The following is a 27182-nucleotide window of genomic DNA, read 5'->3' as shown; positions in this document are numbered from 1 at the left end:
AGCGGCGACCTTGTGTGCCCATCTTACTCAGCACTGCTTTGATACTTTCATGGGGTCAGACCACCGGACAACAGATGAAATAAGGTTCTTGTGGTATGAAGAGGACACTCACTGGATGAAGCAGATTCCACGGACATGTAAATCCATTTTTTGAAAAGATCCCACATGGCTGCACTAAATGCAATACCTCTTCATAGATCATTGCCCATGGCCATTTTCTTAATGGACTGTGCGTCCGAGCATGTCCTAGTTGGAAGACTTTTTTCAGACTTTATATATTCAGAACTTTAGTCACATTGACCATGGTACATTCAGACATGACAAAGGTGTTGCCCATGTTATGAGCATATATTCAGATACAACAGACATGTTGCCAATCCAGTTTGACTATATATAAATACAGCAGTACTTGTTTCCATCCGTGCCAGAGTATATTCAGCCACTAAAATTATGTTGCCTATGGTGTGAGGGTATATTTACACTGCAGTCATGATACCATGGTTTAAGGGTATCTTGAGACACTGCAGTTATGCTACTGCTGGTGTGAGGGTATATTCAGACACTACAGTCATGCTGCCCCTGCTGTTAGGGTACGTCTAGATATAGACGTACTCATTCTTCCATCAGTGCCACAGTATATTCAGCCACTGACATTGTAATGCCCATGGCCTAGGGTGAACAGAAACTCTGAGACGAGGTATAGAATGGTGCCCCCTCTTCCCCATCCAGTAGCAATATATCAAATTATTTTTAGTACATGGGTTGTCCATGCAGTGTCACATGCAGAAACTATTTTTAAGTGTCAGTTCCTGCTTTGTAGTAGATAACTGCGCCCTTAAGCCCCCCCCCCCCTTGCTTCAGATGGTGCTGCCTGAAGCAAGAGGCTCAACTTGCCTCATGGCTGTTGCCCAGCATAAAGGTATATTCATACACTGCAGTCATGATGTTTGAGGGTCTAATCGGACCCTGTTTTTGTGGTGCTCTTAGTGTCAGAGTATATTTAGACACATTAAAGTTCTTTTTGAGTTATATCTTTGTCAAAATGTCTCTACTTTTGGGTAATTGAAGTAGAAAATGTGGTCTGACAGCACCACTTCCATGTTCCCTCAGGATTCATTCATAAGTCAGTTTAATGGCCGCAAGCCTTGTCCAACCTCTAGTGCAGTGACCTGAACTTAAAAGCCTGAAGTCCAGGTGAGAGGCAGAAATAGTGCATTGAGTGGCACAAGCTGTGGACCAGAATGAAGCCTCGTTAGGGTGAGAACAGGCGGGAGGTTTCTGTCAGTACGAGCCTCCATTATGAGGCGGACACTCCCCGTGACGTCAAGTAATGGCCTCCTCCGTCTCCAGGAGGAATGCCTGTAATGCGCTGAGGTGTGGTGTCACCTGCCCATGGCAGTCTGTGTCGTAGCCATAGGGACAGGGAGAGGCTGACTTTCTCCCGTCACGTCGTTCTCTCCTTGGTCAGTGCGGGCCTTTTGGCGGGACATGGGAGGAGTGAGCCGCCATTTTGTCTTCTGGTTACTGCAGACCCGCCATTTCTCCTAAGCATATAATAACTTGTAGCTTTATGATTCATTACAATACACCTCTGGTAGATTATGACGACTAATATCAGGTCACTGCAGTGTCCGGGCGAGCCGGTCTATCCGCACACAAGGCGGAAGCGAACCCCGCGCCCATTAGAGACATGGCGGCGCGGCTCGCGGGGTGTGCCGTGACGTCACGCGCGCAGCCAGCTGGAGGCGGGGAGTGCTAGAGGCAGTCAGTGAGGACGCGGCGGGCGATAACATCTCACGCCCCTCCCCTCTTCCCAGCGTGCAGCGCGGCGCGGAGGAGGGCATTTTGTGGTGAGGGAGAGAAGGCAGGGGGGAGCAGGAAGAAGAGAACACAAGATGGCGGCCTAAGGAGAGAGCGGAGGGCTGCGGCTGTAACGGAGGGAAGACCTTAGAAACCCGGCACTCGAGGGTCCGGGAGGCTCACTGGGAGCCATATATCGCTCGGCCAAGGGGGCAGCGAGAGTCGGGGAGCAGGAACACACGGCTGCCCCGTCATCGTGTAACAGACAAAGCAAGCCGAAGCCTGAGGTGTCACCCCCTGTGCCCCGGACATCTACGTGATCCCCGGCCGGACTGTTGTATCCTCGTCACCCGCCTCCCCGGATCATGGCGAGCAGTAGCGGCTCCAAAGCGGAGTTTATAGTCGGAGGGAAGTACAAGCTGGTGCGGAAGATTGGCTCGGGCTCCTTTGGGGACATCTACCTGGCGATCAACATCACTAATGGCGAGGTAACGCAGTGCGGGGAGCGCCCCCTGGCGGTGTGTGTGCGCGGCCTGTGCCCCGGACCCCTACTGTGTGGCTTATACTGGTGTATTATCTGCCCTGCCCCGGGTTATTACACCACTGTACTCTAACCCGGGGCCTGGCGCTTATATGGGTGAACTATGCGTGTGGCAGGAAATGAGAGACTTTCTGGGGGTTTATCTGGAAGTGGTGTGTGTAATACTGACCTGATGGCCGGGGGCTTTGGCTATTCTCCCCCTATATTAGTCTGGCCAATGCTAGAAAATTGTCAAGTGGGAGGTTTTCAGTTGAGAGATGGTAAAGTGATAAACCCTGGTCACCAGAGACACCCGCTTGACAGTCTCTAGGCGCTATATATTGGAAAGCGAGTATAATATGTATACTGATGTGATGGGGTGTGCAGGATTGGGGTAACATGGCTGTTCTCTCTGTCCTGGAATTGTCTGGCTACTTTAGGTAAATGGAGTTGGAAATCAGCGCTACATACAATCCTTTTATTCTCAACAACCCCTGAGGAAGAATGTTATAGAGCAGGGGAAGCCAAGCATATTTATATAAGATTACCTGTCGCTTGTTCATGTTTATCCGTGTCTAGTGGGCTTTCTCTGTATATGTAAACTTGTATACATGTGTCACAGTAGGATCTGCTACTTACCGCAAGCCCAGAAAGAACAATATAGAATAGGAACTAAAATCAATTTATACTGAAGTGTATCCATCGAATCACTCAGCAGGTGGTAAACCCAGAAATTGTCTTTAACATTTTGTGTCCCTCTATTCTGGTTTTTTTTTAGTGTTTGATGGCTCCAGGGACCAGATCTACCTGTCACTTGTCTTGTGACCTATGGATATGCAATGTATATATAGGTATTAGATGGGGCATGTTTTAGGGGATTTGGATGCATTTAAGTAAATAAGAGATGTAGTAACTGGGTTTCCTCTTACTATGCAGAATACTACTGTATGATTAAAGTGCCCTTAATCTAGGGATAACATGTAGTCACATGATGCCCTTCCTTCTTGCCTGTTAAAGGGTCTGATCTGTGATGTCACAAAATGGCTGCTGCGTCCCGGACTATGCAGTTGGAGTCTGAGACGCCCCCTGTCCTCTCACATGAGCGGTCCTGACTCGTGTCATACCATGTAGACGACTATGAGTTGTGTCAGAGGTGGCACCATGAGCAGTCAGCCTTCATGGCTGTTGTAGGCGATTACTGGTAATGGTCCACCAGAAGCTGTAATAGACATTCTGTATTTGTTGACAAATGTTTGGGGGTTTGTTTCTTTACCGTAAAAATATAAACCACTAGAAGCTTTCCTTCAGGGATCCAGCTTCCTGAAAGGGTTTCTATCTCTCAGATGGCTTGTTGTATTACAGGGCAGACTCTGGTACGTAGCTTAGTTATCACCATGGAGGTTGTTACATTCATGTGGAGGGGACTCGAAATAATCCCATATGTGGATAAGTGACTGGACTCTAATTTATTATGGATTAAACAAAATCAACCATCAAACTCCATGATAAACCAGCGACACTTACTCATAGATTCAGGCACCGCGACCGTGGTAATCATCTTATATTTGTTACCCATGACCTCATTCCTTCTTAAATCAACTCTTATAATTATGCTAATGAGTATGGGGTTGTCTGTGCTGCAGATTCACAAGCTATTACACTATGCAGAGCACTTCCCCCTAACCTCCCACTATGTGAGAAAACATCAAGGAGGGGATAATGCTGACTTGGCAGAAGTGAGACATTGTAACAGCCTGTGAATCCAGAGTATGGAGGGGTATAACATCAGAATAGAGGGATGTAGAATGGCACTCGCCTTCCTGGTGATTCAGTCTATCTGTATTCCAGCTTGTTAAACGTACATGGCTTGGGGAGGTGATGCAGAGCTGCTGTACAGACCTGTTTTTTTTTTTTTTGTTTTTTTTTCCCTTCCCTCTTCTAACACCTGCTGATGTCAGTGCATTGGTTATCAGTTCTTCTGGGAATCTGTTATTTATTACAGAAGGAAATATATCTAACACAGAGGCAGAATTATACCTGTACACACTGTGCAGTGAATGGTGTTTAGTACTGATCCACTTTTTCCGTTTTCTCTGTTTGGAATAGAAGGATAACTGAAGTCAAAACATAGATGTGAACTAGGCTCAAAACAGGAAAACTTATGTGCAGAAATGGGGGAGTCCTGTAACCTCACAACTTCCCCTGCTGCTTGTTACCTCAATGCCCCCTATTGCCCCCCCATTAGATCAGTATTATGGTTGTAGAGGTGAGGTAATGATGGGAATGTGACAGCGCCTAGTATAACCATTAGGTAAGCTATCCCCTAATGGTGTACAGCACCTGTAAGGTGTGTTCTCCAGGAGCCACGTCCTTTTCTTCCTGTTTCTTTTCTTTGCCAGGTAACACTGACCATACACTTGCTGTGCTCTATGCAGTTGTTGCCGCCAACTATCCCACTAATATGCAGTAGCCTTCCATCAGAGGTTTTCACGTGTACATCCCATCTCCAGTGTACACATCTAATGTGATCTGTCAGGCCTTGCAGTACAAGCCTCTGATCTATTGCCATTACGTAAAGGGCACTGTCACTATTGACCATGGTGTGCACTAAGTGCCGGTGCAGCTCGGTGACTATGGAAACTCAGTTGACATCATCTCCCAGCATTCCCTAGAGCAGAAGCAAACATGGGCCCTCCAGAGACTGACAAAACGTATTGCTGTGGAGTATTCGGTCAGAATGGCAGACATAAGGAATTCTGTGCAATAAGCATTGTGATATCTGCACCACATTGGTCTATGGCTATGAAGTGTTGTATCCAGAAATGCTGGAGGAGCTGTTGGATGGATTTTCTTTTGGATGGTGTTGTACAGCTGGCTGTGGAGTGTAAAATGAAACTAATTCATGTAAAGGGAACTTGTCACCACATTTTCTAAAATGCAGCTAGTCACGGGTTCTCCTATCACTTTTTTTTTTTTCTTCATATTTAAATTTATTAAGATTTTTATAACAGTAAAAGAATAAGAAGGGAGGGAAAACAATGTGAAAGGAATCATGAATACCAAGTCGTATCCAATATGGGGGGGTTACAAATGAGGGTAACAGCAAATTTCAATTTGAAAAGAAGATACAAAGCAACCAAAAGAAAAACATAAGTTGTTACGCAGTGCCTTCCCTCTACCTGGTGTTCAGCGCTCCGAAATTTCACCATCCTGTGGCCGTACCGGGACTGCAATAGTCAATTCCAAATAGCAGAGTCCTATCACCTGACGCCCTGTAATAGTTTCCCTTACACCCCTCCCATAAATCAACTATATCCTATATTTCCTGGCATCGGAGGGAATGTGTCCTGCTCGGCCGACCCCTCATGTCAATGAAGTCCACACAAGAAATCTGTGGTCTATGGGAAGACTGCTTTTCTTTTACTAATGCTGTTGTGTTATATGTTTTTGTAGAGCAGTGGTTCTCGCCCTGTGGGTCGTGACCCCGGCGGCGGTCGAACAATCAAAACACAGGGGTCGCCCAAAGCCATCGGAGCCACGATTTTATTGCATTTTTGGCACGAATACAATATTCTTGTATATGGTTTGGGGTCACCGCAACATGAGGAACTGTATTGCGGGGGTCACAGCATTAGAAAGGTTGAGAACCACTGGTGTAGAGTGATGACTGTGTTGTATATAAGGATGTGTGTAGTAGCGGCCTTGCACAAGGATTCTAACCATGGATTTTATTATTCAGGAGGTCGCTGTAAAGTTGGAGTCGCAGAAAGCTCGCCATCCCCAGCTGTTGTATGAAAGCAAATTATATAAGATCTTGCAAGGTGGCGTTGGCATTCCACACATCAGGTAAGACTTCCAATTCACTCCTACAGCTTCTAGTGGGTAAATTGACATTTGTGGTTTGGCACGTTGTATTTTCCATGTTCCAGGGTATAATTTGCATTTTGGACCTCTAACTAGTGACTCTAAAGGCCAGTATAAATTCAGAAGTGCCAATACATTAAGCATTCATTCTTAGGGGTTCGGCCTTAAAGGGGTATTCCCACGAAGACAAGTTTCTTATACTCAAGATAAGAAAATATCAGCTTGTCTAATTCACTGGTAACAAAAAAATACAGCAATTCAGATATAAGTCCAACCTGTCTCTATCAGTCCTGTTGTACACTATTTCAGTTGCTCCTAGACACGACCCTGTAACTTCTGACTTTAGGGTCAGCAGCCATCTTGCCTGAGACCACACAGGGCTTTTCTCTCTCTGTGCTCCCTGCAGTCCAGGAAGGAGCTCACTCACTGATGCATTGAATCTGAGTTCTGTAGCAGCCTGAGGCGCACTACAAGCAACAGACAGATATGTTATTTATCTGAGGAGGAAGGCACAGGAGAGGTGTCAGATACTATATACTACTGTTCAGACTCCAAATTAAAGTGTATATAAACCTGTACCCTGATAATCTAACCACACGGTCGGCTCGCAGAACTAGATGGATCATAATGTCTGTTTACTGCCCACATCTGGAATATTACACTGACCATCACTGAGTGATAGGAGCTAAAACACCAACTGAAAAAGTAAAATTGTCAAGTAAAGGGTTAAAAATTATTGTGATGACATCACTAGGGGATTGAAATCTGAGAATTTTCTGTCATGGGGAAAACCCCTGTAAGTATAGCTATGTAACCTGGTTGTTCTTATGCTTGGCCAGCTAATATATTTGCAGAAATAGGAGGACTGGGCATCAAATTAACTGGAGGATAAAATGCCAGTCTGGATCTTACATCCTTTATAGAGTAAAAAGCCTGCAGCGTCTTTGACATCTGTCATTATATATGAAGGCTGGACAAGTAGGAGCACCAATGCATCAGGTCCAGGAAGATCTCAGTAAAGACTATATAAATAATCTGCACATGCAGAGACTGTGTGTAATTTGAGTTATATTTAGTATTTTTGTTTTTCACTGCTGTGACTGCAAATGTCCTAGCAGATGGGACAAGTGATGATGTTTGGTGTCTGAACGTTTCATGTTTGCAGCTTTACCAAAGCAAAAAAAAAAACTGTTATTCACTAAACTCAGAGCTAATGCTTTGTTATATCGTACAGCAGTCTGCTGCTTAACCCATATAAGATTCCATAAGGACATGTCCTATATTTGAGGTGCTCTTGATGGAGCTGAGACCTGAATTGCCAAGATGGCCAAGACCATTGCACTGTGTGTTACCATTCATTATTTGCTCTACATTCTGAAATCTCTCTGGACTGGTGGATACAAAACTTGGTTCTAGATCAGGTACAAGTTTTTGTCTGTTCTAAAGGCTGAGCTGGCACTAGTGCTTGTGCCCTGAAATGAAAGCTCCCTAGGAAGGAAATGAAGCTGGCACTGCATTTTGGGACACTTATTTCTGGACTATTACACAAGCAATACAGACTCCTAGAAACTGCAGTAGATTGAGAGGCAGTTGTCTACTTTTCTTTCACTTTTATTAAAGGAAATCAGTCTTAAAAATTAGACCTGAATAAACCAGGGACACTTGCTTATGCATCCAGACACCATGACTGGGAATTTTTTACATCATGAGAGATCAGTTTGAGAAAAATGCTCCATGCGCTGTAGGGATTTCCCATACTGAAACTGGGATCACTGGAGTGAAGTAATAAGGTTTTGTCTACAATATCCTGCCAGCACATGGAGTTTTTCTTGAACCACATTTGATTGAGCAACTAACCTAAGTGAATTTTCAATCTGCCCCAGTAGCCTAGATATGTGGGGGATTGTTATGGAAGACACAGTATTAATACATTGCTTCATCTTTTAGGTGGTATGGACAAGAAAAGGACTACAATGTTCTAGTCATGGATTTGCTGGGGCCAAGTCTTGAGGACCTCTTCAATTTTTGTTCACGCAGATTCACTATGAAAACTGTGCTTATGTTAGCAGACCAGGTAATGCTTTAATACGTTTTATGTAAACACCGAGCTTGCTTTAGTTGACTGCTACCTGTCATGTGACTAGTGTACCAAGTGCCATCATGGTAACTTGTATGAGGAGGTAGAAGTGTATGTGACAGCATTTAAGTAGCTGCTGTGTATATTGGTGAATTTCATATTCTCTTGTGCTTCAGTAGGTCTTAAAGGGCATGTTCCACCAGGGTGAAGGATTGTATGCAAATGAGCTTATTTGCATACAGTCCTTCATCCTGCTGGTAGATTCCCTTTAAAACAACTCGTATTAAAGTCCTTTGCTACTTTTCAATAAATCTCTTCCTTTAGATGGGTAGTGGCATGTATATGTACCTGTGTCTTTGCCTCCTGTGAGAGCTTTAGCCTTTCCTGTTATTCTCATCCTGCACATCTTCCTGTTTCTAGCTTCTTCTAATGGCAGCCTCCAGTGTGAGGGTTTTTTATGTAAAGGAGTAGCCAACCCCTTTAATTTATTCTAGGCAAACTTTTTATTTTTTACTTTTGTTCCTTGCATGTACTGTAAAGGTTTTCAATTTTCTGTTCTTAGATGATCAGTAGAATTGAATATGTCCATACAAAGAATTTTATACACAGAGACATCAAACCAGACAACTTCCTAATGGGCATCGGACGTCATTGTAATAAGGTTAGTATTGTGTGAGTTTTCGCTATGACTATCTGTTGCTTTATCTTGCCGTCTTTCCATCCAGTCTATTTATATAATCCTACATCATGTTCACATACTGTCTAATCTGAGCAAATTAGTTATTGCCATAATCAACTTTCATGTGTTGCTGTAGATTTGTACTAAACACAATGTATCTGAGTTGTGATTAAAAGGAGTTATGCATACACAAGGGGGGGGGGTGTCAAAGGTTGTCAGTATTAGAGACCGACATGTCAACCTGAAGCCTTTTGCATCAGAAGGCTTGGTTTAGTTTACCAGTCTGGCGTTTAGGGCTCTGCACAGTGGGGTGAATACATACACTGCATACCTCATTTTAATTGCAGCTCTGCCATAGATTGCTGCTGTAGGTCATGGATATCTTTATTATTTTTATATTTTTGCATGATTTTTCAATCTATATTTCATCTCTAGTATTTTCCTGAGCTAACATAACATGCTTCATTGAAGGTACCAATATGTTAAAAGCGGGCAGACAGGCAGCAATTGGCAAATCAATAAGCATGCTGTGCATAAACTATAACTGGGGACAGTTTCGTACTATAAATGTGATCACCAACTTAAGGCGCAAGATTGCCAATTGTTCTATCTGTTATCTGGTTGTGGATAATGTTTACCTTTGTTTGCCTGTATGAATGCCAACTCAAGGCCAGAAAACGCAGAGGTGCTATAGCCTCCCTAAACACGCAATGGCTTTTTAAAAAATTTTTTTTTTAATTAGGACATGGCTAAAATGGGCAACTATCGTGACTAAAATAAATTTTGCTATTTTTGAAGGCATTTTATCAGTTCTTGACATTAAACAAGTGTTATCTCTTTTCAATTTCACACCACAGGGTTTTTTTTTCCCCTATATTAATATTAGCAGTGGCGCCTGTTCTGGGTTTCCATGTGTTAGGATATTGCCTTATTTTCCATGTTGCAAAACCTTACAATGGATTTGTAGCATGTTTGCGGCACATGTTCAGCACAAGATAAAACCTGGGCATCCAATACTGGGCGTCATTGCCTGTATATTGCACAGTACCCAGCATGTACAACGGGACTGTTATTTCCTTTATTTTTGGCATTTGTGATGCTTGAGCAGCCAGACAAATGCTATGATTTAATCTGTCTGCACAGAGCGTCTCCCTTTTGTGTACTGGTATGTGTATAGATATATCTATATCTATCAGAGCTGTACAATCTACAGAATGCTGATGTCACGTTACAAGGTTTATTTTTCATGATGGTTGCCATTCTGCCATTCACTTGCATCAATCAGGTGGGAGCAAATTTTTACACTTGGGTCATAATATGCTTTAACTAGTTGAGGCAGAAGGTGTACATCCTCCCCATTCCTGCCTAAACACACACTTCTGATTTTCTAAACCTGAATAGAATTTAAAAAAAAAAAGGGATAGGTTATATATTGAACACAAAGGGTTAGTCTGCCAACAACGCTGTTTAAAGGGCCCAAAGAGTATGGTCCAGGTAGATGCATGCAGCCCTATAAAAAATATCCACATATCTGATCCGCAGCAAATAAGTGACAAGTTGCTTTTTGCTGTGGATTGTGGTGCAGAAGTTGACCTTGGCAATGCAAAGGTTGAGCTCTGCCTTCCCATCGTGACGATATTGCAGCGGCATACGCATCAGAAACCAGCAGATTGCAGCTGCCTGTGACAGCGCTGCAGCTCAACAGGCATTTCTGTTTGATGCCTTTCCTCCCCTCCACTGTACAGTATGGTCCATAGAAGGAACCAGAACCTTAGTCCGTTTCCACAGGTTCATATGAGATATAAATGAGCCCAGACTGCTATTTTTGCAGTGGATCTCCTCTGCTTAACAAAAGTTCCTGTGCTCAAAACCCCTCAATGGGTTTTATCGCTGACAAAAATAGGCCAGGCTTATATTAATCTCCTTCCCTGGATTAGGTTTTTCCTGTAACCAAGCCTCCCATAAAAATGCTTAGAGAATCAGAAATGTGTGCTATTGTTTGACTTTTAGGATTGCCTCTTACCCCTACACAATATATACACTGTTCTGCTAAATGGGGTTTTTGGAAAAACTTTTTTTCCCCTGTTACTCCGAAATGGCCATGTTTTTTTATTTTATTTTTTTTTAAAACCCTTCCTCCCCTTCTCTGGCATTTCCTTTCCTTTCCTGCAGATACCATGTACACCCTAAGCAGTGATTTCCATAGTCCAGATTGCAGAAATCCAAAAGGCAATTCCCAATGTTTATGTTGGACAGGATAGTCTTGAGTATGTGCCATAGAGGGAGGGCGCCTGCGTTATCTCTCCCCACAGGAAGCTTTTGTAGTAATAAGGCCTGCATGCTTATCACTGTAATTCAGGTGACAAAATGCCTTACACCTCTTCCTTACTGAAGATTTTCTGCAGATCTTAATCACCATGTGAATGGGTGTTTGAGGAAGGGCATTTTGGGAAATGAAGTGTCAGCTTTGTGGCCTCCTCCCCTAACAGAGGGGCACTTTGCTCCTGTGCTAGAGAAGGAATCCATAAAAAAGAGAAAAATTGGCTTTTGCCAAGTGGACAGTGTCATAACCTTGAATGGCCTTTTCTGAAATACGGGGGTAATTTGTAGAAATTGGATTTGGAAGGGGGTAATAAAAATGGAAGTTCTCCTTAGCTAGCTACTTGGTGGAAGGAGGATGGCATTTGACTCCCCTGTTACCGCCTCGGTGTTGCCTGTCTGCGCCGGCCATTGTTGCAATGTTAGCGATACTGTTTGATGCACTGCCACCCTCTATTGTCTGTTCAGTGTTTCGAATCTCCAGTGGGGAAGAGGAAAAGAAGCATGACTGTTAGTACTTCTCAGGACCCATCTTTCTCAGGATTAAACCAGGTCTGAAAACTGTCTCCTTTTCCACCCTCCACCCCAAATTCATGTGCTTTTTTTTTATTTTTTTTTACCCTTGGTTTTTCCCTTTTTACTTATTGTAACCAAACAATCCAGGCCTTGCACAAGCACCTCTTATGTTGGCATTATTCAGACATACTTGGCAAACATGCAACATTAATAAGAACTTATTTGCTTTGTTTATTGCTGAATGTTTTTGAAGACTTTATTTTACCATGTTTGTTGTGCAACCTGCATAAGAGCATGCTTCAGAGAAGACAAAGGGAACCAGTTCACATCCCTTTTTTAGGACCTGTGCAGCTGCATGCCTTGTTTGCCACAATGATCCAATGGAAAGGTTGCACGCCACCATCTTTAATATATTGAAGACTTGCATGGTTTTGCTTGTCTTGCTGCAACTTGGTCAAGTGCAGATACATTGGAGTTGTGTTTTTTTTTTATTTTTATTTTTTTCCTTTTGTCTTGTCTACATTGTGCTTTCTAGTAGTCTATAATATGTTTACATTTTAGGGATTGGCTAGATTTGGTGTGATCTGTCATATGAAAACACTTTGGATAAGACTTTTTTTTTTTTTTTTTTTTTTAAACTTTTGTATATGCTCTGCTGCTTTTGCATTACAAATGGGCCCAAGGGGATATAACAAACAAGGTTTACTTGCCTCTGGTGCAATGCTGGCCAACAGCTACATCTGGGCTGTAAAAGGTGCACACTGTCGCCGCCATTTAACTTCTGTATAGGACTACATTCACACGAAAGTATGGGATGGGCATGTCCTATCTTTCAATGGAATACGGTGCCAGACCCTATGTTACTGTATGGAGAGGGGCGGGGGAGAGCGGTGCTCTCCCCCTTCTCCTCTCCCTGGCGCTGATGTATGCCCGCCGGGCAATGTATATTCTCTGCTCTCCGGTGCATTGCCTTCCGTTATCGCCATACTTTGTATAAAGAGGTGGTGGCGGCTGGCACAGTGCTGGAGAGGTAAGTGTACCTTGCTATTTTTAGATCCCTCTATTGGACCACGAGCAACATGAGACTTGGGGATTATTTATAGGATTAGTGCTACCTTTTGGGGAAAAAAAGTAAAAAATGTAATATTATCAAATTCTATGTGGGATAAGTCAGTTTTCAGCCATAATGCAATTCCAAGTCTAGAGAGCAATATCCGAGCCCTGCCAGAGCAGCTACCACACAATGCCTTGTGTTCATTAGTAGCTCCATCTTTACTCGTGCAGTTTGTCAGGTTTTCGGTAGCTTGGTGGAGGCTTTTCTCTTGTTTTGGAACAATAACCGCATTAGATCTTGGAGTCTTGCATGTCTGTGCATGTCCTCTTTGTGCCGCAGGGAACATTGTGTAAGGAATAAGCGATTGTATGATTGGAAATGCAGCACCTTGATTCTTTTTTTTTTTTATTTTTTTTTTGTCCATTGTATGTGTTCTGTGGTAAACTTTGGTTACATCAAAGTTGCAGAACTGTATGCAAAATTTGATTGTATCAGTATAGCTACAGCCACAATCTATTGCCCTTGAATTATTTATTGTTAAACTGTATGGCCTCCCTCTGTGTATAATGAAAGCATCCATGTTTTATCAACATTGCTCTTTTTTTGTTTTAATGCTCTTAATATTAATACTGTATATTTTTATTTTTCAACCACAAGTTATTCCTAATAGACTTTGGTCTGGCCAAAAAGTACAGAGACAACAGAACAAGGCAGCACATACCTTACAGAGAAGACAAAAACTTGACTGGCACAGCTCGCTATGCCAGTATTAATGCCCACTTAGGAATTGAGCAAAGGTAAAGTTACTTGTATACTACAATATCAGTTTTTATTTGCATTTGTTTTAAAGGAATTCTAAACTCAAACTGTATTACAACTTCCTGCTCCTTCCCTCTGTTTTATCTCCATTTCCTTTCATCTTTTTAGAAACTACTCTGCAGATTCCCATTTGTTTACTTTTCTTCACATATAGTGTGATGTTCCTTTGTAGGGGAATTGGTAATGATGTTGTCCATTTTCTGACCCTGGACCCCCACTGACTTATAGGAAAACCTAAAATCCCATTTAATGCTCAGTTTTCTGATGCAAAAAGTCCTAAATTCTACAACTTCACGTTTACAACATTAAGCTCCAAATTGAACACTCAAATTCATATATAATATATAATATGTGATGGGCAGAGATGAGACTTCACCAGTAAAAACGTCTTGTGTACATCATCATTTAGTGCATTCCTGCATTGAAGGAAATCTACCATCAATATTATGCACAGATAAACCAGGGACACTTAGTCATGCAGGCACTGTGACTGTGGTAATCTTAATGATTCTATCCATGGTTTCCCTTCTAAAATGAGCCAAAAGGACCTCTTGTGGAGGTGGGGGGTTATTTGCTGTAGCTTCACAGGCTGTTAAACTGTGCAGGAGCACATCTCCTCCTGCTCCCTCCCATGAAATAGCTGCAGCAGAGGAAGTTTCAACACAGTGGGAGTGGGAAGTGCTCCAGCACATTGTAACATTCTGTGAAGCTGCAGCACGGATGGGGTCTGGCAACACCACCCAGCTGACTTATTAGCCTAATTCTAAAAGTTGATTTTTAGAAGGAAGTAGGAGAGGGATTACAAATATAAGATTATCACAGTCCGGGTGCCTGAGTAAGTTCCTGCAAGTTTATTGTGCTGGAATTTTATTTGGTAATTTCCTTTTAGTGACCTAGGTCCTAAGTCCTACCAGGTTTTTGTTTGTTTTTTTTCCCCCCTTGTATCTTTTAAGCCTGTAAAACTTTCCCTGGAGGCCTGCAATACATAACCAGCACCTAAGTATCTGCATTACTTTCTGGCATCATCTTTATCAAGAATCTCTCTCTCTCCTTCAAGTGGCCAGATAGTGGTCCCTCACCCTGTGTGCACTTGAAACTTCTCCCTCCTGAGTGACAGCAGTGGTGGTCTTTGTTGGGTGCAAAGGCCACCACTGAATTGCGAGGAGTTAGTATTTTTACCACTTTGAGGGCAATTCCTGTAGTGACAATTGTCAGATTACAATCTTTTAAGGAAGGTGGTTTCTGATACTAGAACCACCCACATAGGTCTCCAGCGCTTCAGGAGGATTTCCTAGTGCTTTGAAACTGCTGCCATGCACTGCTTGACTGGGTTTATTTTATTTCATTTATTTAGTTTTATTTGAGATGCAGATGTTGACTTCTTATATCTTACTCTCTCCACAGTCGTCGTGATGATATGGAGTCTCTAGGATATGTGCTAATGTATTTCAACAGAACCAGCCTTCCTTGGCAGGGTTTGAAGGTATGCCATGCTCTGAACCTTTGAAATATTCTTTAGATAGAATTTGATTATGATGCAGATTGTATTGAATGTTGAGCAACCTTATCCTCTCGTTCCTTTTGTTTTGTATGTGGAGTGTGCCTGTTTCCATCGTGTTTAGTATTATATTGCACAACGTTTTTATATTGTGAACCACATGTTCCACAGGCAGCAACCAAGAAACAAAAATACGAAAAGATCAGTGAAAAGAAGATGTCGACTCCTGTTGAGGTTTTGTGTAAGGTAAGCGTCTGAAGCAATAGAGCATCATACATGTGTAGTTTTTTTGTAGAATGGAAATGACTGTTCATTCTGTACAATAGTCAGTAAACCAAAAATGTATTTAAGCTGCGCTAATGCATCTCTTCCTGGGAGGCCGGGAAGTGCAATCTCTTGTTTATGACAAATGGTCAGCTGTAGGCCTCATGCACATGGCGGGTTGGGGAAGGGAGATGTGGTGAGCACTCCTTACATCTCCCCTCTCCATTAAAAACCAAGTCACCTAGCTGTTAAAACGGCAGCCTACCTATGGCACGCTGTGGTGAGACTCTTATTGCTCACAGCACCGTGGCTGGGTTCCATAGACCTCTATGGGGACCATTATGTGGCTGTATTACCAGCCCCCATATGGTCATGTGCATGAGGCCTTAGGCAGAACTGAGCTTCCAATAAGGTGTCATGTTTGTTTAGTTCACCCAATTTAATTTTCTAGGGATTTCCTGCAGAATTTGCTATGTATCTTAATTACTGTCGTGGATTGCGTTTCGAAGAGGCACCGGATTACATGTACCTGCGGCAGCTCTTCAGGATCCTGTTCAGGTTTGTACATACAAAAAAGTGCAATAGAATAAACTGAGCCTGAATTTTAATAGAAATTTAGTAGATTGTCTTAAATGATGTATTCGGGAAACGTGTAGCATAGAAGGCATGTATCGGATTAAGAATACATTCCTAAGAACAACACATTAAGAATACAAAGCTTATCTTAGAAGTTTCTGCATAGCTTTATGTGGTTGTGTTTTTGTAACGTTTTCTTCTGATTTGTTCTCCAGAACTTTGAATCACCAATATGACTACACATTTGACTGGACAATGTTGAAGCAGAAGGCAGCTCAGCAAGCGGCCTCCTCCAGTGGGCAGGGCCAGCAAGCCCAAACCCCCACAGGCAAGCAAACTGACAAATCCAAGAGTAACATGAAAGGTTAGTAGCCAAGAACCAAGAGACGTTTAAGGGAAATCAAATTATCATTAGGGGAAAACAAAAAAACTATTTGGTTTTGACAATTCAGAGTGTTAGATCGAGGAGGTGGTTTAAAACCAATTTGGCCTGTTAAAGGTACAAAACTGAGGATTAAACAAAAATCCAAAAAGACGTCCTTGGAGAATTTGACTACTAACTTTAAATTCAAATTTCCTTATTTGTGTATTGATATATATAGAAATCTCTCATCTTCTGGGATTTGGGGTCATCTTAACTGCATCTCTCTCTTGCATTAACTCCCTTTTCCAAATGTGGGGACCAGTTTTGGTGGTGTGAATGTGCAACCTTCTTAGTTCACATTCCTGGACCTAACACTTTTAAGGAGTATTGGGAGCTGAAATTTGCTGCTTTTTTTTTTTTTTTTTTTGGTAATGTTCATTTTCTTTTGGTCTCCCTGTTGCAAAAGGGACTTTTGGCATGTGTCAGGTCCCTTTTGATATCAGGATTGTAAGCTATGGTGGTGGTCTCTATTCTACAACAATGACTGGATAATTGTGACTGTTTTATAATGTCATTTGGGTTGTCATGCCGCTTCATTCCATTAGTAATATCAAGAAGGGGGGGGGATATTCTCATGATTGGTGCAGGGTCTCATCGGTAAGGACCCTGTTCCCATAACTTGTGGGGGTCACTTCATAAAGACCTCCACCGATCAGAATCTTGGGATGATGCCTTGAATATCTATTGACCTAATTGATTATTATGGGCAGCGATGGCAAACCTTTTCAAGACAAAGTGCCCAAAAGCCAGTTATGACAAAGTGCCAACATGGCAATTTAAACGGCTACTTATTGCTAACTTAATGCTCCCTGCTATTCCACAGCTCTAAAAGAAAATTTGCCATCTGATGACATCAATACCATTAAAAGGAGGGGATTCTGGATTATTAATCTAGATTATTGGAGCCCAGAGCAAGAGCCTCAAAGTTAATCTGACTCCCTCTGCACCATGCTCAAGATGTGTTGCTTTAAAATTGTGTTGAGCACATCCTGTGCTTCTTGGGACTAGCAGAAACCTTCAGCCTTATGCGTTAAAATCTATGCTGGGTAGATGGCACACAAAGAAGGGCTCCGAGTGCACCAGTGCCATAGGTTCGCCACCACTGTTTTAGGGAGTTAAAGGATGTGCAGGTTTTGTTAAGACTCTTGACTGAAAACTAAACTGGAAATGCTCTTCTATGGGGGAGAATTGATGCAAGCAGCCGATGCCCCCTCAAGGTTATTTCTTAATTTGAAATGGTATTGAGTCCCTCTGCATATATTAAGTGGGCAAATAAATGTAGACTCCTTATGTCAGCACTGTCCCCCACACATTATGCGCCTTGCTCATCCAGTCAATCTTTGTCAGGCTTATGGGGAGGGAAAGGTTTATAGGTTTTCCCTTAATGGCATGAACATTCCATACATTTATCAAACGGTCACAATTTTCCTGGAAAACATTTTGTTAGCCATTCATTTATTCTGTTTGCATACTGATACTTTGTCATTCTTTTCAATATATTTCCTCAGCAAGACCAGTGTTTTGTTTTTATATTGATGCACCCTGACTGTTCTTAGGTTAGTCGTCTATTGTACCTGTAGCCCGTATTAAACCTCTTGCTGTCCACAGGTCTGCTGCCCTACTGGCGAACTTGAGTGAAGCTTTCTGCGAAAAGTGAGAATGTGGAGATCTGACCAGGGCTGGGGATAATGCACAATAAGTGTTCAGAAGGAAACTGAACTAAAGCAGTAACTAAGGATTCAGAACAGGATCATTTCAGTGACCTAGAAGCACATGCACCCCATAAAGGCCTTTTTGGTGGTCTTTATATTGTTGTCTAGACTGTCCTCTTGTTGGTAGATGCCCGGATTAGTTCTGGGATCAGCTTCATTGCTAATCCTTAACTCTTGCCTTTTTTTGTTCCTGGTATTGGAAATCACTGAATATCTTATCTGTACAATGCGTTTTCAGATACTGTTCTCATGAACCCTTAAATTGCTTAGTGTTTTTTTTTTTTTTGTTTTTTTTTTTTCTTTTCCCCCATTCCCCTTTTCTCTCCATACTTCTAGTCTTTTCATTGTATAGATAGACCTTAAGCTCAGACAATTGGATTTTGATAGACAGGAGTATTACTTGAAGCACTTGCTGTATCACTCTTCTAGTTCATTTCCACTGGGAAACTTGTGCTTTTACTTACATTTGCATTATTTTTGTGGTCTGTGTATGGACAAGCCTAAGGGCCGTGCACTTTTTTCTGTTTGTTTTCACTTGTCTGAGTATGTAATGACTACTCTCACGATTAGACTTGCTAGGCTAGTTTGTAATCCTATTTGTTGGTTGGTAGTTATGCCTGGTCTTTTTACAATGCCGAGTTTTGAACTGAAGTCACTTTTCATCATAGGAAAAAGCAAATATAAAGCCTTCCAGGATGTTTGCTTTGACTCCGCCTTTTGTTGCACCATATGGAATGTGTCCGTCTTCCATTGCTGCTCGGGGTTTCCTGGTAACCGTGTTTGTTGGCAATTGTGTCCATGGGTGCAGACAAAGCCTCCCCTTGTATTATTGATGCACAGATAATGATGCATCTTCCAGCCCAGTGGGACGGTTTCATACAAACAGGTTCAGGACTCGGTATTACTGCATTGTACATTAGATTATTGAAAATTAAACATTTTTTGATGTGTTTATATTAAGCAGAGTAGTTTCAATTGTCTCTTTACAGAAGTTTGTGGTTTACTGCAAAGAGAACATTTCTATGTCCCAGCACTTGACCCAGAATCTGTGGGACATTAGACCTATTGGATTGCCAGCAAATACAAGAAAACAAATAGTTGCTGATCTCGTGAGGGGTGTTATAATAGGCTCAATCTTCTAGCATATCTAGTTTTAGTGCATAAACTGGTGCAACTTTTCTGGTCAACCTGTGAAATTCACCACCTTTGTCATTCAGCCTTGTTTGTTCATATTTTATGTTGAGTTTTTGCGACTTTTACAAATGTTGCAGCCTAAAAAGTCGCACTCCAGCCAGTTTCGGGTATACTGCAAATAACTACAGGATCTGAATTTATTTAAGAATTGATCACAATGTGGTTCCAACTCTTCTGCTAATTTTAAGGCATATAAAACATAAATGCCTTTTCTTTACACTAAAAGTGCAAGCTGTTTACCAAACCAATATGCCAGCTTAGGGAACTGACACTTATTTGAATACCTCCCCCCAAAGGTTTTTAGTTTAATTCTTTTAAGGGCAATACACCAAAAAATTCATAAAATGGTCAAATAGTTAGCAATGGGACATAGTCTCGCATATCGTTTTACATAATCGATGTCCAACAAGTTCACTTGTGTTGCATTATAGTAAAGCATGAGTAATAAGAGTTTAATTGTTGCACAGGGTCATAAATAATTACCTTTCTTTACGGACAAAGCATGCTTTTAAACAACTTTTTAAATTGTTAATGTAGCAACATTTACAACATGATAAAAGTAGACTAGCGGACAAAGAAACCAAACTATCTGATAACACCTCCCCCATTGTACAGGGGGCACCATTGGATTGGACTGCTACAGCTCCCTATGAAGTAATAATAGAAGATTGATGAAGTCTCTTCACATGTGACCATGATGAGATGGTTGAAGAATGGACTGCACCTCCAGTATAGGCAATGCCATAGTGACTAGTATAGATTATCCTACCCTCACCTCCCTTCCCTGTCTTAATTTTGACATTTCTGGTCTTGCTTGTGGTTATCAGCTGTTACCTTTAGCGTTTCATTCTAAAAGTTGGTAATTGTTGTCTTTTCCCTTTTTCCCCACAGGATTTTGAATACGCAAGGAGCAGACATTGCAGTTCCTGGCACGAGCTGGACCCGTCACTCCCTTAAAGCCTAGAGATTTTTAGTTCATATGTCCACTTGCCAGTTGTTGTGGGAGACCATTTACTTGGTGTAAAAGGAACTTTATTTCAGTCTAAACTGGCTACCTGCGGTGTCGACGTGCCGACTTGTAGCTGCTGTTAATAATTGTGAATATCACTAAGATTAGTGAAACATGGTGTCCAGTTTTTTGATTGCAATTCCCCCTCTTCCTTGAAAGCGTGGGACGGGTGGTTCAGTTATCTGGCGTTGAACAGAGTGGTGGAAGAAATTGTGCATATGCCAATTTTATTTTCGTTCCTATGGTTAACCTCTCGAACCTTACACTGCTTATGACTTCAGAAGAGCAACATGATGTGGTTTCCTAGAGACAGTTGTGACAACCCAAGCCTAAAGAGAAAACGCTGTTCCTTCCAATTTCCTTTTACTTCTGTGTTTTTTTTTCTTTAAGTTGTACACTTAAAACATTCTTAGCTGTTGCATTGTAAGACCCCACTTGCTACACAAGTAGGTGTCCTGCAGTGAATGAGCAACTAGAACTTTCTTTATGATCTCTCGTCTGTCACCTTGTATGGTTATTATGGTGACCACATGGCTCCAGGTTATTAGGATCTCCGGGCAGTAGCGGCTTCTCTTCCTTGATGTACATCCACAGCAGTCAGCCATTTCTTGATAATCTGAAACCAATAAATGTCCCTGATTTAACCAAAGATTACAATTTTAAGCTGAATAGTCTAACTGAGCTGTTCTTTGTGTTTTTAAAAGAGGACGACATCTACAGTGCAGACCTAGAAAAAAAATATATGACCGGGCAGTTCTAGTCTTTAGCAAATGGGAAGTAACTTGTACAAAGCAAACTGCAGCCGCCTTGTCACAATCTAGATAACATCCGTCAGCTAAAAGCTTGTTTAAGTGGCTTAGGAAATGTAATCACTGTAAACATGATCTGGGATATCTTTTGTTTTTATTTTGAACATTTTTGTTTGTTTACAAGTTCATTAAAAACTAAAAAAAAATCGATCCCCGTTTTTGTACTTAGATTAGAAATGTTTTACACTTCAAGCTGTTAGTTACCTCGTACTTTGTTTTCCAAATGGTTGACTGTTAATGTATACGAAGGATGCCGGGTGGACACTAGAGATAATCATCCCCTGTAAGGACCATTACATATGACCCCTTTTAGTGTAAGACGGCAGGACAATAGCTGCTTCTCTCATCACCGTACAAATTTATATTGGTCATGATTACTTGAAACGTTCTTAACAAGGGCATCTATCATGACAAAGGACATTTACACATAAGCTCATCGGCTGTGACATTTTTTTTTTTGTGAATGAACCTGTTCGAATGGATTGTCTGTTCACAAAAGGATTTCCTGAGCCTTGTGGAAACTTCTCGATCACACCAGACATGTCATAAGCGTAGCCTTTCCCAAATTATGCAATATAAAGTGGTCAGCCAACATGTCTTTATGGTTAATTATTATATATATTTTTTTATTTGGCTGTACACTGAATCTGCCACAATGCTTAAAGCTCCTTGTAAAAATTACACTTCCACAATGTGTGTTTGGAACATGTATCTTGGCCATTATCCTTATCAGGTGGATGCCAAGTGCTGCTCATAACTTCCCAAACTCAAAGCTCTTCATACATGTTATGGTTTGGTGTCCCTGCTTGACTGGTGCTTTCATGTGACTTGTGAGTGACATGTATTCCCCTGGTTTCCCTCATTTTTTCAGAGTTCATACTTAGGAAGGAGATATAGGTTACTAGTTCTTCAGTTGCCTGGTGGTCAAATGCATTAGTTATATCTGAGCTTATCTGTGCAAGGCCATGCTCCCTTCCCCTGAAATGAGACTGAAATAAGAATAGGTGGCCATAAAAGGAGCAAGATGAATGAGTGATTTTTTTACAAAGCTATCTTTCCAGGCGATGTCCTCAGTCTCCTCATCGCTAAATTTAAGCCAATGAGTGTTCATTATGGATGAAGTCCTCATTTTATTTTAGGATTGTTAGTTTAATGTAAATGACACTCTTAACTTGGACTTCCAAGGAAAGGTCTGGCTCTTATAATGAATTCCAAAGCTTATTTATTGGACACAAAACCAAGAGGTGTACTCTTCTTACAGCATGCTACCTTTATGGGGGGGTAGTAGGTATTGCAGTCACTTGGGTTTCTAGCTGAAGATATTTTCTTCTAAGCTGCTGCTTGGAGACTAGTTGTATGCAGATGGACTTCAAACTCTTACAGTATATATGCTGTTACTATCTGAAATTCCAGAGCTATTTTACTTGTATTAATGGTTTTTATTCTAACAGGGAACATATAAATGGATAATATGGATGAACTGCAGAACTGTTAGGAATGGGAACTGCATTATGCATGCAGCTAGTTCTCAAATGTGATTTGGAGTCGAAACCTTGGAACTGAAGTGGCCCACTTACAGCATTCTACATAGGCAGTAGCAGCCGCATACTGCTTTTCTATCACTTGTTCCTATGCCCAACTTACAAATAAAGATCAAAATACTGGTTATTTCTCATCAGTGTAATCTATTTCTTTTAACTTCTAGAAGTGGTGAATGTGCTTCCAGGTCTAAAGTTAGAAAATGGAAATTACAGTAAGTTTAACTTTTTTGCCATGATTTTTCATGGCACAGGGTTTCATCTCTGGTAAAACCCTTGATCATATGCCTGGTAGCCATTTCAGCTCACCCTGTGCTATTGTACTCTCAGGGTGATGCCTCCCTGTAACATATTGTAGTGTGACTATAGGAGTTTGTCACTGGTGCAACTGAAGATATGATACAAAATTCACCCTCATTGCACTGTGTTGTAGAGTGTAGGTGTGTTGCCTATTATGTGGGGAGAAAAAGGTAAACTTGCGGAACCAGTCTGATACGCAGGTGACTTTCATGTCCCCATTCTTTTCCAGACTCCTATCGGGAGACTGCTAAAGTTGTCACTTAGAGACCCGTGAGTTTTGATTGTAGAGAGCTCTGGACAACTAGGATTTTCAAGACCTTGCCGTCACCCAATGTATTTTTTCACTGCTGCCTCCTTGTCTGAAGGATCCAAACTGCTGACTGCCTTTCTTTAATTTATGTTCTCCACCCAGAATATACTCTGTGTTTAATGATTAAACAATTCCCTGATTAATGACTTGTGATTCCTGCTGAGCAAATAGTTATGGAAACTGACTTCCTGTAGTGGTGTAAACCTGTAACCTGGTCTGTCCATAAGCTACACCAAGTAGGATAGGAGGAAGAAGTGTGCAATATAACATATAACTTATTTCCTAGTTAAGAACATAACTGCCTTTAAAAATGGAAAATATTGATAGAATTGGTCATATATCAGCACAGAGTGAACCTAATTTTAGAAGCACCTTTCATTGCTCAGGGCTAAATGCGTTGCCACTTCACTGTGCCTCATAGGCAATCCTCGCTCCAGAACTCTAAACACAATCCTGGTAAGTACCTCTACTCAGAGACTGTGATGCTGCAAGTGGTGTTCCCATGTACTGGGCAGTGTGCCACTGGATAGGTGGTTGTGGCGCACTCGGCTGTCCCTCAGTTATCCCGACTGTTGTTTCACTAGTGACTGGCGGTGTGACTCTTTAGTGAGACTGATCAGTGGCCTCCATGTTATTACATTGGGCAAGGTTTTTATCCCCACTCCACTTTTAACATAAATTTTTTGGGGTTCAAAGGGCGTGATCTGAAAATAAGAGGCAAAGCTGTTTAATTTGGGGTGGGGCTTAGTAGTCTGTACGGCTGCTTCTTGTCATTCACCCCAAGGAGCCGGCTCATCGCATACAACCCATCATTGCGTTTCACCGAGCAAGTCTTGGCTTCTAAGCTGCTCCCATCCACTTGGAGATTACATTTTTGTCCCCATGCAGATGCTGGTTTAAACTGCTTGTTTGTCAGCTATTAAAAGGGTTGAGCATAATAAACACTGACTGCAATTGAGAAAATGAGCTCCAAAATCCAGAATGATCACTGCATTGAGCACAGTCTTTTAAATTGCTGCAATATATGAGCAGCCTAGATAGAATTGCTTCACTTGTATCACTAGAGAAAAAGTGCTTCATCCAACATCCCGGTATGTATAAAGTAAAGGGGTGGGATAAAGTTTATCAATGATGTAATGTAATATAGGGGATTAAAATCTGATCGGGATCCCCACCCATCAGTAGTTGGGGGGGGGGGGGGGGGGGTTAGCTTTCCATCTACATAATGACATAATGTAGCAGCACTTTGTTTGTCCCATAATCCATTCAAGTGCAGAGAAATGGTCAAACAGAGAAATCTTATCTCTGGCCCTTTCATGGAGTCTACTTGATCTACTTAACCTCTTCCCACATTGTGCCATCAGACTCCATAAAGCTTGACAATTTTTTCCAGCTACCCATTGATAGCTTAGAAGTAGTGGCAAGAATATTGCTCCAAAAGTTGCCTGGATACCTTGGGACATTTTGTGTTTTTAGTGGGCATATGTGATGTAGCTTTCCTTTTAACATACGGTAGATGTTGATTGCTGATCACTTAAAACAAGTGTGTATAATTATATTCACAGAAACAATGTCTAGTAGAAGAGTTGAACTCCATTTTTTGTTCAATTCATTAAGATGTAATTTATTCTATTAAGGTAGGTAAGAAGGTAAAGCGAGGAAAGCATTGGCCATTTATGAACTTGTCATACTTGTCATAGGTCAGACACCCATCACTTATACTTATTTCTTGTCGCCCCTTTTGAATGACAAATTTTTAAGGTTTTTTTTTTATTTTTGTTTTAAAATTAAGCCAGCAGTACAGGTCCTTACGTTTCCTGTTGCACAATGCCCATACTGAACCCAAACCAAAGAAAAGGAGTAATGACCTTGAAAAAAAAAAAAACCTTGCAGTCTAAAAATAACCCCAAGTAATATACCTTTATATACCCAAGTACCAGTACCATATATATATATATATATATATATATATATATATATATATATATATATCATTTTCAAGACAACTTTTTATCTAACTAATGTTGTGTTTTTTTTGTTTGTTTTTTTTTTTTTGTTATATTTGTATACTTATTTTCATACTCTGCCTTTATAGGTAGGGCTCGGCTCTATACGCCCTCGATGACACTGTTATGTAATAGTACATCAAGTCAAACTGTACATATCCTTTCTCGATATTGACAGAGGTGAAAGCGGTGCAAGCAAATAAGAAAATATTTGCATAATTTAAGGTATAACCTGAACTTCTCTGTCCCATGAAACCAAATGTTGTTTCTAAATAAAGCTCTGACTTGATGCCCCTTCAAAGAGGTCATGTATAGATTGACGGGGCCTGGGCTTGTATAACTCTCCCTCCTGCAGCCCCCTCCTCCTTTACCTCATTGCTGCTTTTCACATTCCTGTGTGTAATTATCAGTCCCTAGCAAGACGAAACTGGTTCACGAAATCAGGCTTTGTCCGCATTGTTCACCAGCTAATTCTCCACGTCTGGCACTACATATGTGGAATAGTGCCGTGTGCTGAAATTATCAATAAGAGATGTGAAATGTCACAAAATGTGGATTATTTTATGTGGATAGAGCAGGAAGGATCTGCTTTTATTCCAGAACTTGCATAATAGTCTCTTCTGTTCACTATTGTGTTCTCTGCTGTTTGGAAGCAGACTAGTCCTACTAAACTGAAGCTGTCACCCTCACTACTGTGGGTTTGAGCTGAAATGGTGTAAAGAGTTAATTTGTTATCCACCCATTTTGGTGGCGGGTTGAGTATTTATCCTGCTGCTCTATTCAATACTGCAGGAATGCTGGAAATTGCAGAGCACAGTCCTTGGTTATCTCCAACACTTTAATTTGCACAGCATTGGCTGTGCTGGAGATAGTCCAGCGCTGTGCCTGACAATATCTGGTGCTCCTATAGCAGTGATGGCAAACCTTTTAGCGGCTGAGTGCCCAAACTGCAACCCCAAACCCGCATTTACCGTGAGGTGCCAACCAAAAATTAAAGCAGTAACTTATTGCTCCCTGTTCTTCAACGATGTTCAATCAAACTGGCCTCCTGAGGACACCAACACAGTAGAAAGTAGGGAAAATTTGCATCATTTTAGCTTCTTTCCAGTGTCCCTCTGTGCACAGAGAATTGTGGGGCAGCAGGAGGTCCTCCAAAGATAATTAGGCCCTGTTTACACATTCTCCCTCTTCCTACAATCCCAAGTAAGTCACTTTAAAATATCACAGAAAAGAGCAACTTTGCTTCCAAGTTGCTTGGAACTGCAGGAAGATTCTTTGAGTCCTGTCTGGTGCGCTGGGGAAATGGCCCGGGTGCCCCCACAGAAAGGGCTCAGAGTGCCGCCTCTGGCACCTGTGCCATAGGTTCGCCACCACTGTCCTATAGTATTGATAAGAGCTGCAGAGCATATACTCGACTTGAAAATGGGACTCATGTTCATGGTAGTCTGGAACAACCATTCCTTCAGCCAGTCGTTCCAGGGAACGGCCAACAAAACTTTTATATGCGATACCTAAAATCACCCGCTGTAAGTTGGACAGATGCAAAGTATGGGGATGAATGATTCAATGCCAATGGGATGATTCAATGGGATGCTTGGAACTAAACTTTCCTTGAATTGCTGTCATAGAAAGTGTCTGCAGTTTTAATGCTCGATTATAGAAGCCACAAGGAAGCTCCTTGCACCATATTGGTCAATAACAAATTCTAACTTTCCTTTAGATCTGATGTGCAAATAGTCTTTTTGCTTTTCACATGGTTATAAAGAAGATTCCAAGGTTTGCAATTTAGCTGATGAGATGATGACTTCAACAATTTCCACTGCACTAAAATGGGAGTTGTTTTGTCATGTAAATAATGTATGTGACAGTGCAGGGAAGTATTTGCTTGCCTGGT

The 27182-nt window shown here is 41.5% G+C and overlaps 1 protein-coding gene across 4 annotated transcripts; it reads left to right on the top strand.

The window, feature by feature from the left end:
• Positions 1–1741: 1741 nt before the first annotated feature.
• Positions 1742–21284, top strand: CSNK1A1 (casein kinase 1 alpha 1). Of its 4 annotated transcripts, none has more exons than XM_072146203.1 (11): positions 1743–2288; positions 6060–6166; positions 8132–8258; positions 8824–8922; positions 11728–11811; positions 13487–13626; positions 15053–15131; positions 15318–15392; positions 15862–15968; positions 16202–16314; positions 20208–21284. In XM_072146203.1, exons 1-11 carry the CDS (start codon positions 2166–2168, stop codon positions 20213–20215), a joined length of 1062 nt encoding a protein of 353 aa, XP_072002304.1. In that variant the 5' UTR covers positions 1743–2165; the 3' UTR covers positions 20216–21284. The 4 variants fall into 4 exon arrangements, with proteins under 4 accessions (XP_072002303.1, XP_072002304.1, XP_072002302.1 ...); XM_072146201.1 differs by having other exon boundaries at positions 16202–16350; XM_072146202.1 differs by lacking the exon at positions 20208–21284 and having other exon boundaries at positions 1742–2288; positions 16202–16355.
• Positions 21285–27182: the final 5898 nt, after the last annotated feature.

The sequence above is a fragment of the Engystomops pustulosus genome, chromosome 4, assembly GCF_040894005.1.
Source record: "Engystomops pustulosus chromosome 4, aEngPut4.maternal, whole genome shotgun sequence".
Classification (NCBI taxonomy): domain Eukaryota; kingdom Metazoa; phylum Chordata; class Amphibia; order Anura; family Leptodactylidae; genus Engystomops; species Engystomops pustulosus.
The sequence above is the reverse complement of the archived record's forward strand: the minus strand, read 5'-3'. Positions and strand labels throughout refer to the sequence as shown.

Coding starts and splice junctions, on each gene's coding strand:
- CSNK1A1 (XM_072146201.1), top strand. CDS start 2,166: ATGGCGAGCAGTAGCGGCTCCAAAGCGGAGTTTATAGTCGGAGGGAAG. Junction 6,167..8,131: donor GTTGGCATTCCACACATCAG/GTAAGACTTCCA, acceptor TTCATCTTTTAG/GTGGTATGGACAAGAAAAGG. Junction 15,393..15,861: donor CTGTTGAGGTTTTGTGTAAG/GTAAGCGTCTGA, acceptor TTAATTTTCTAG/GGATTTCCTGCAGAATTTGC.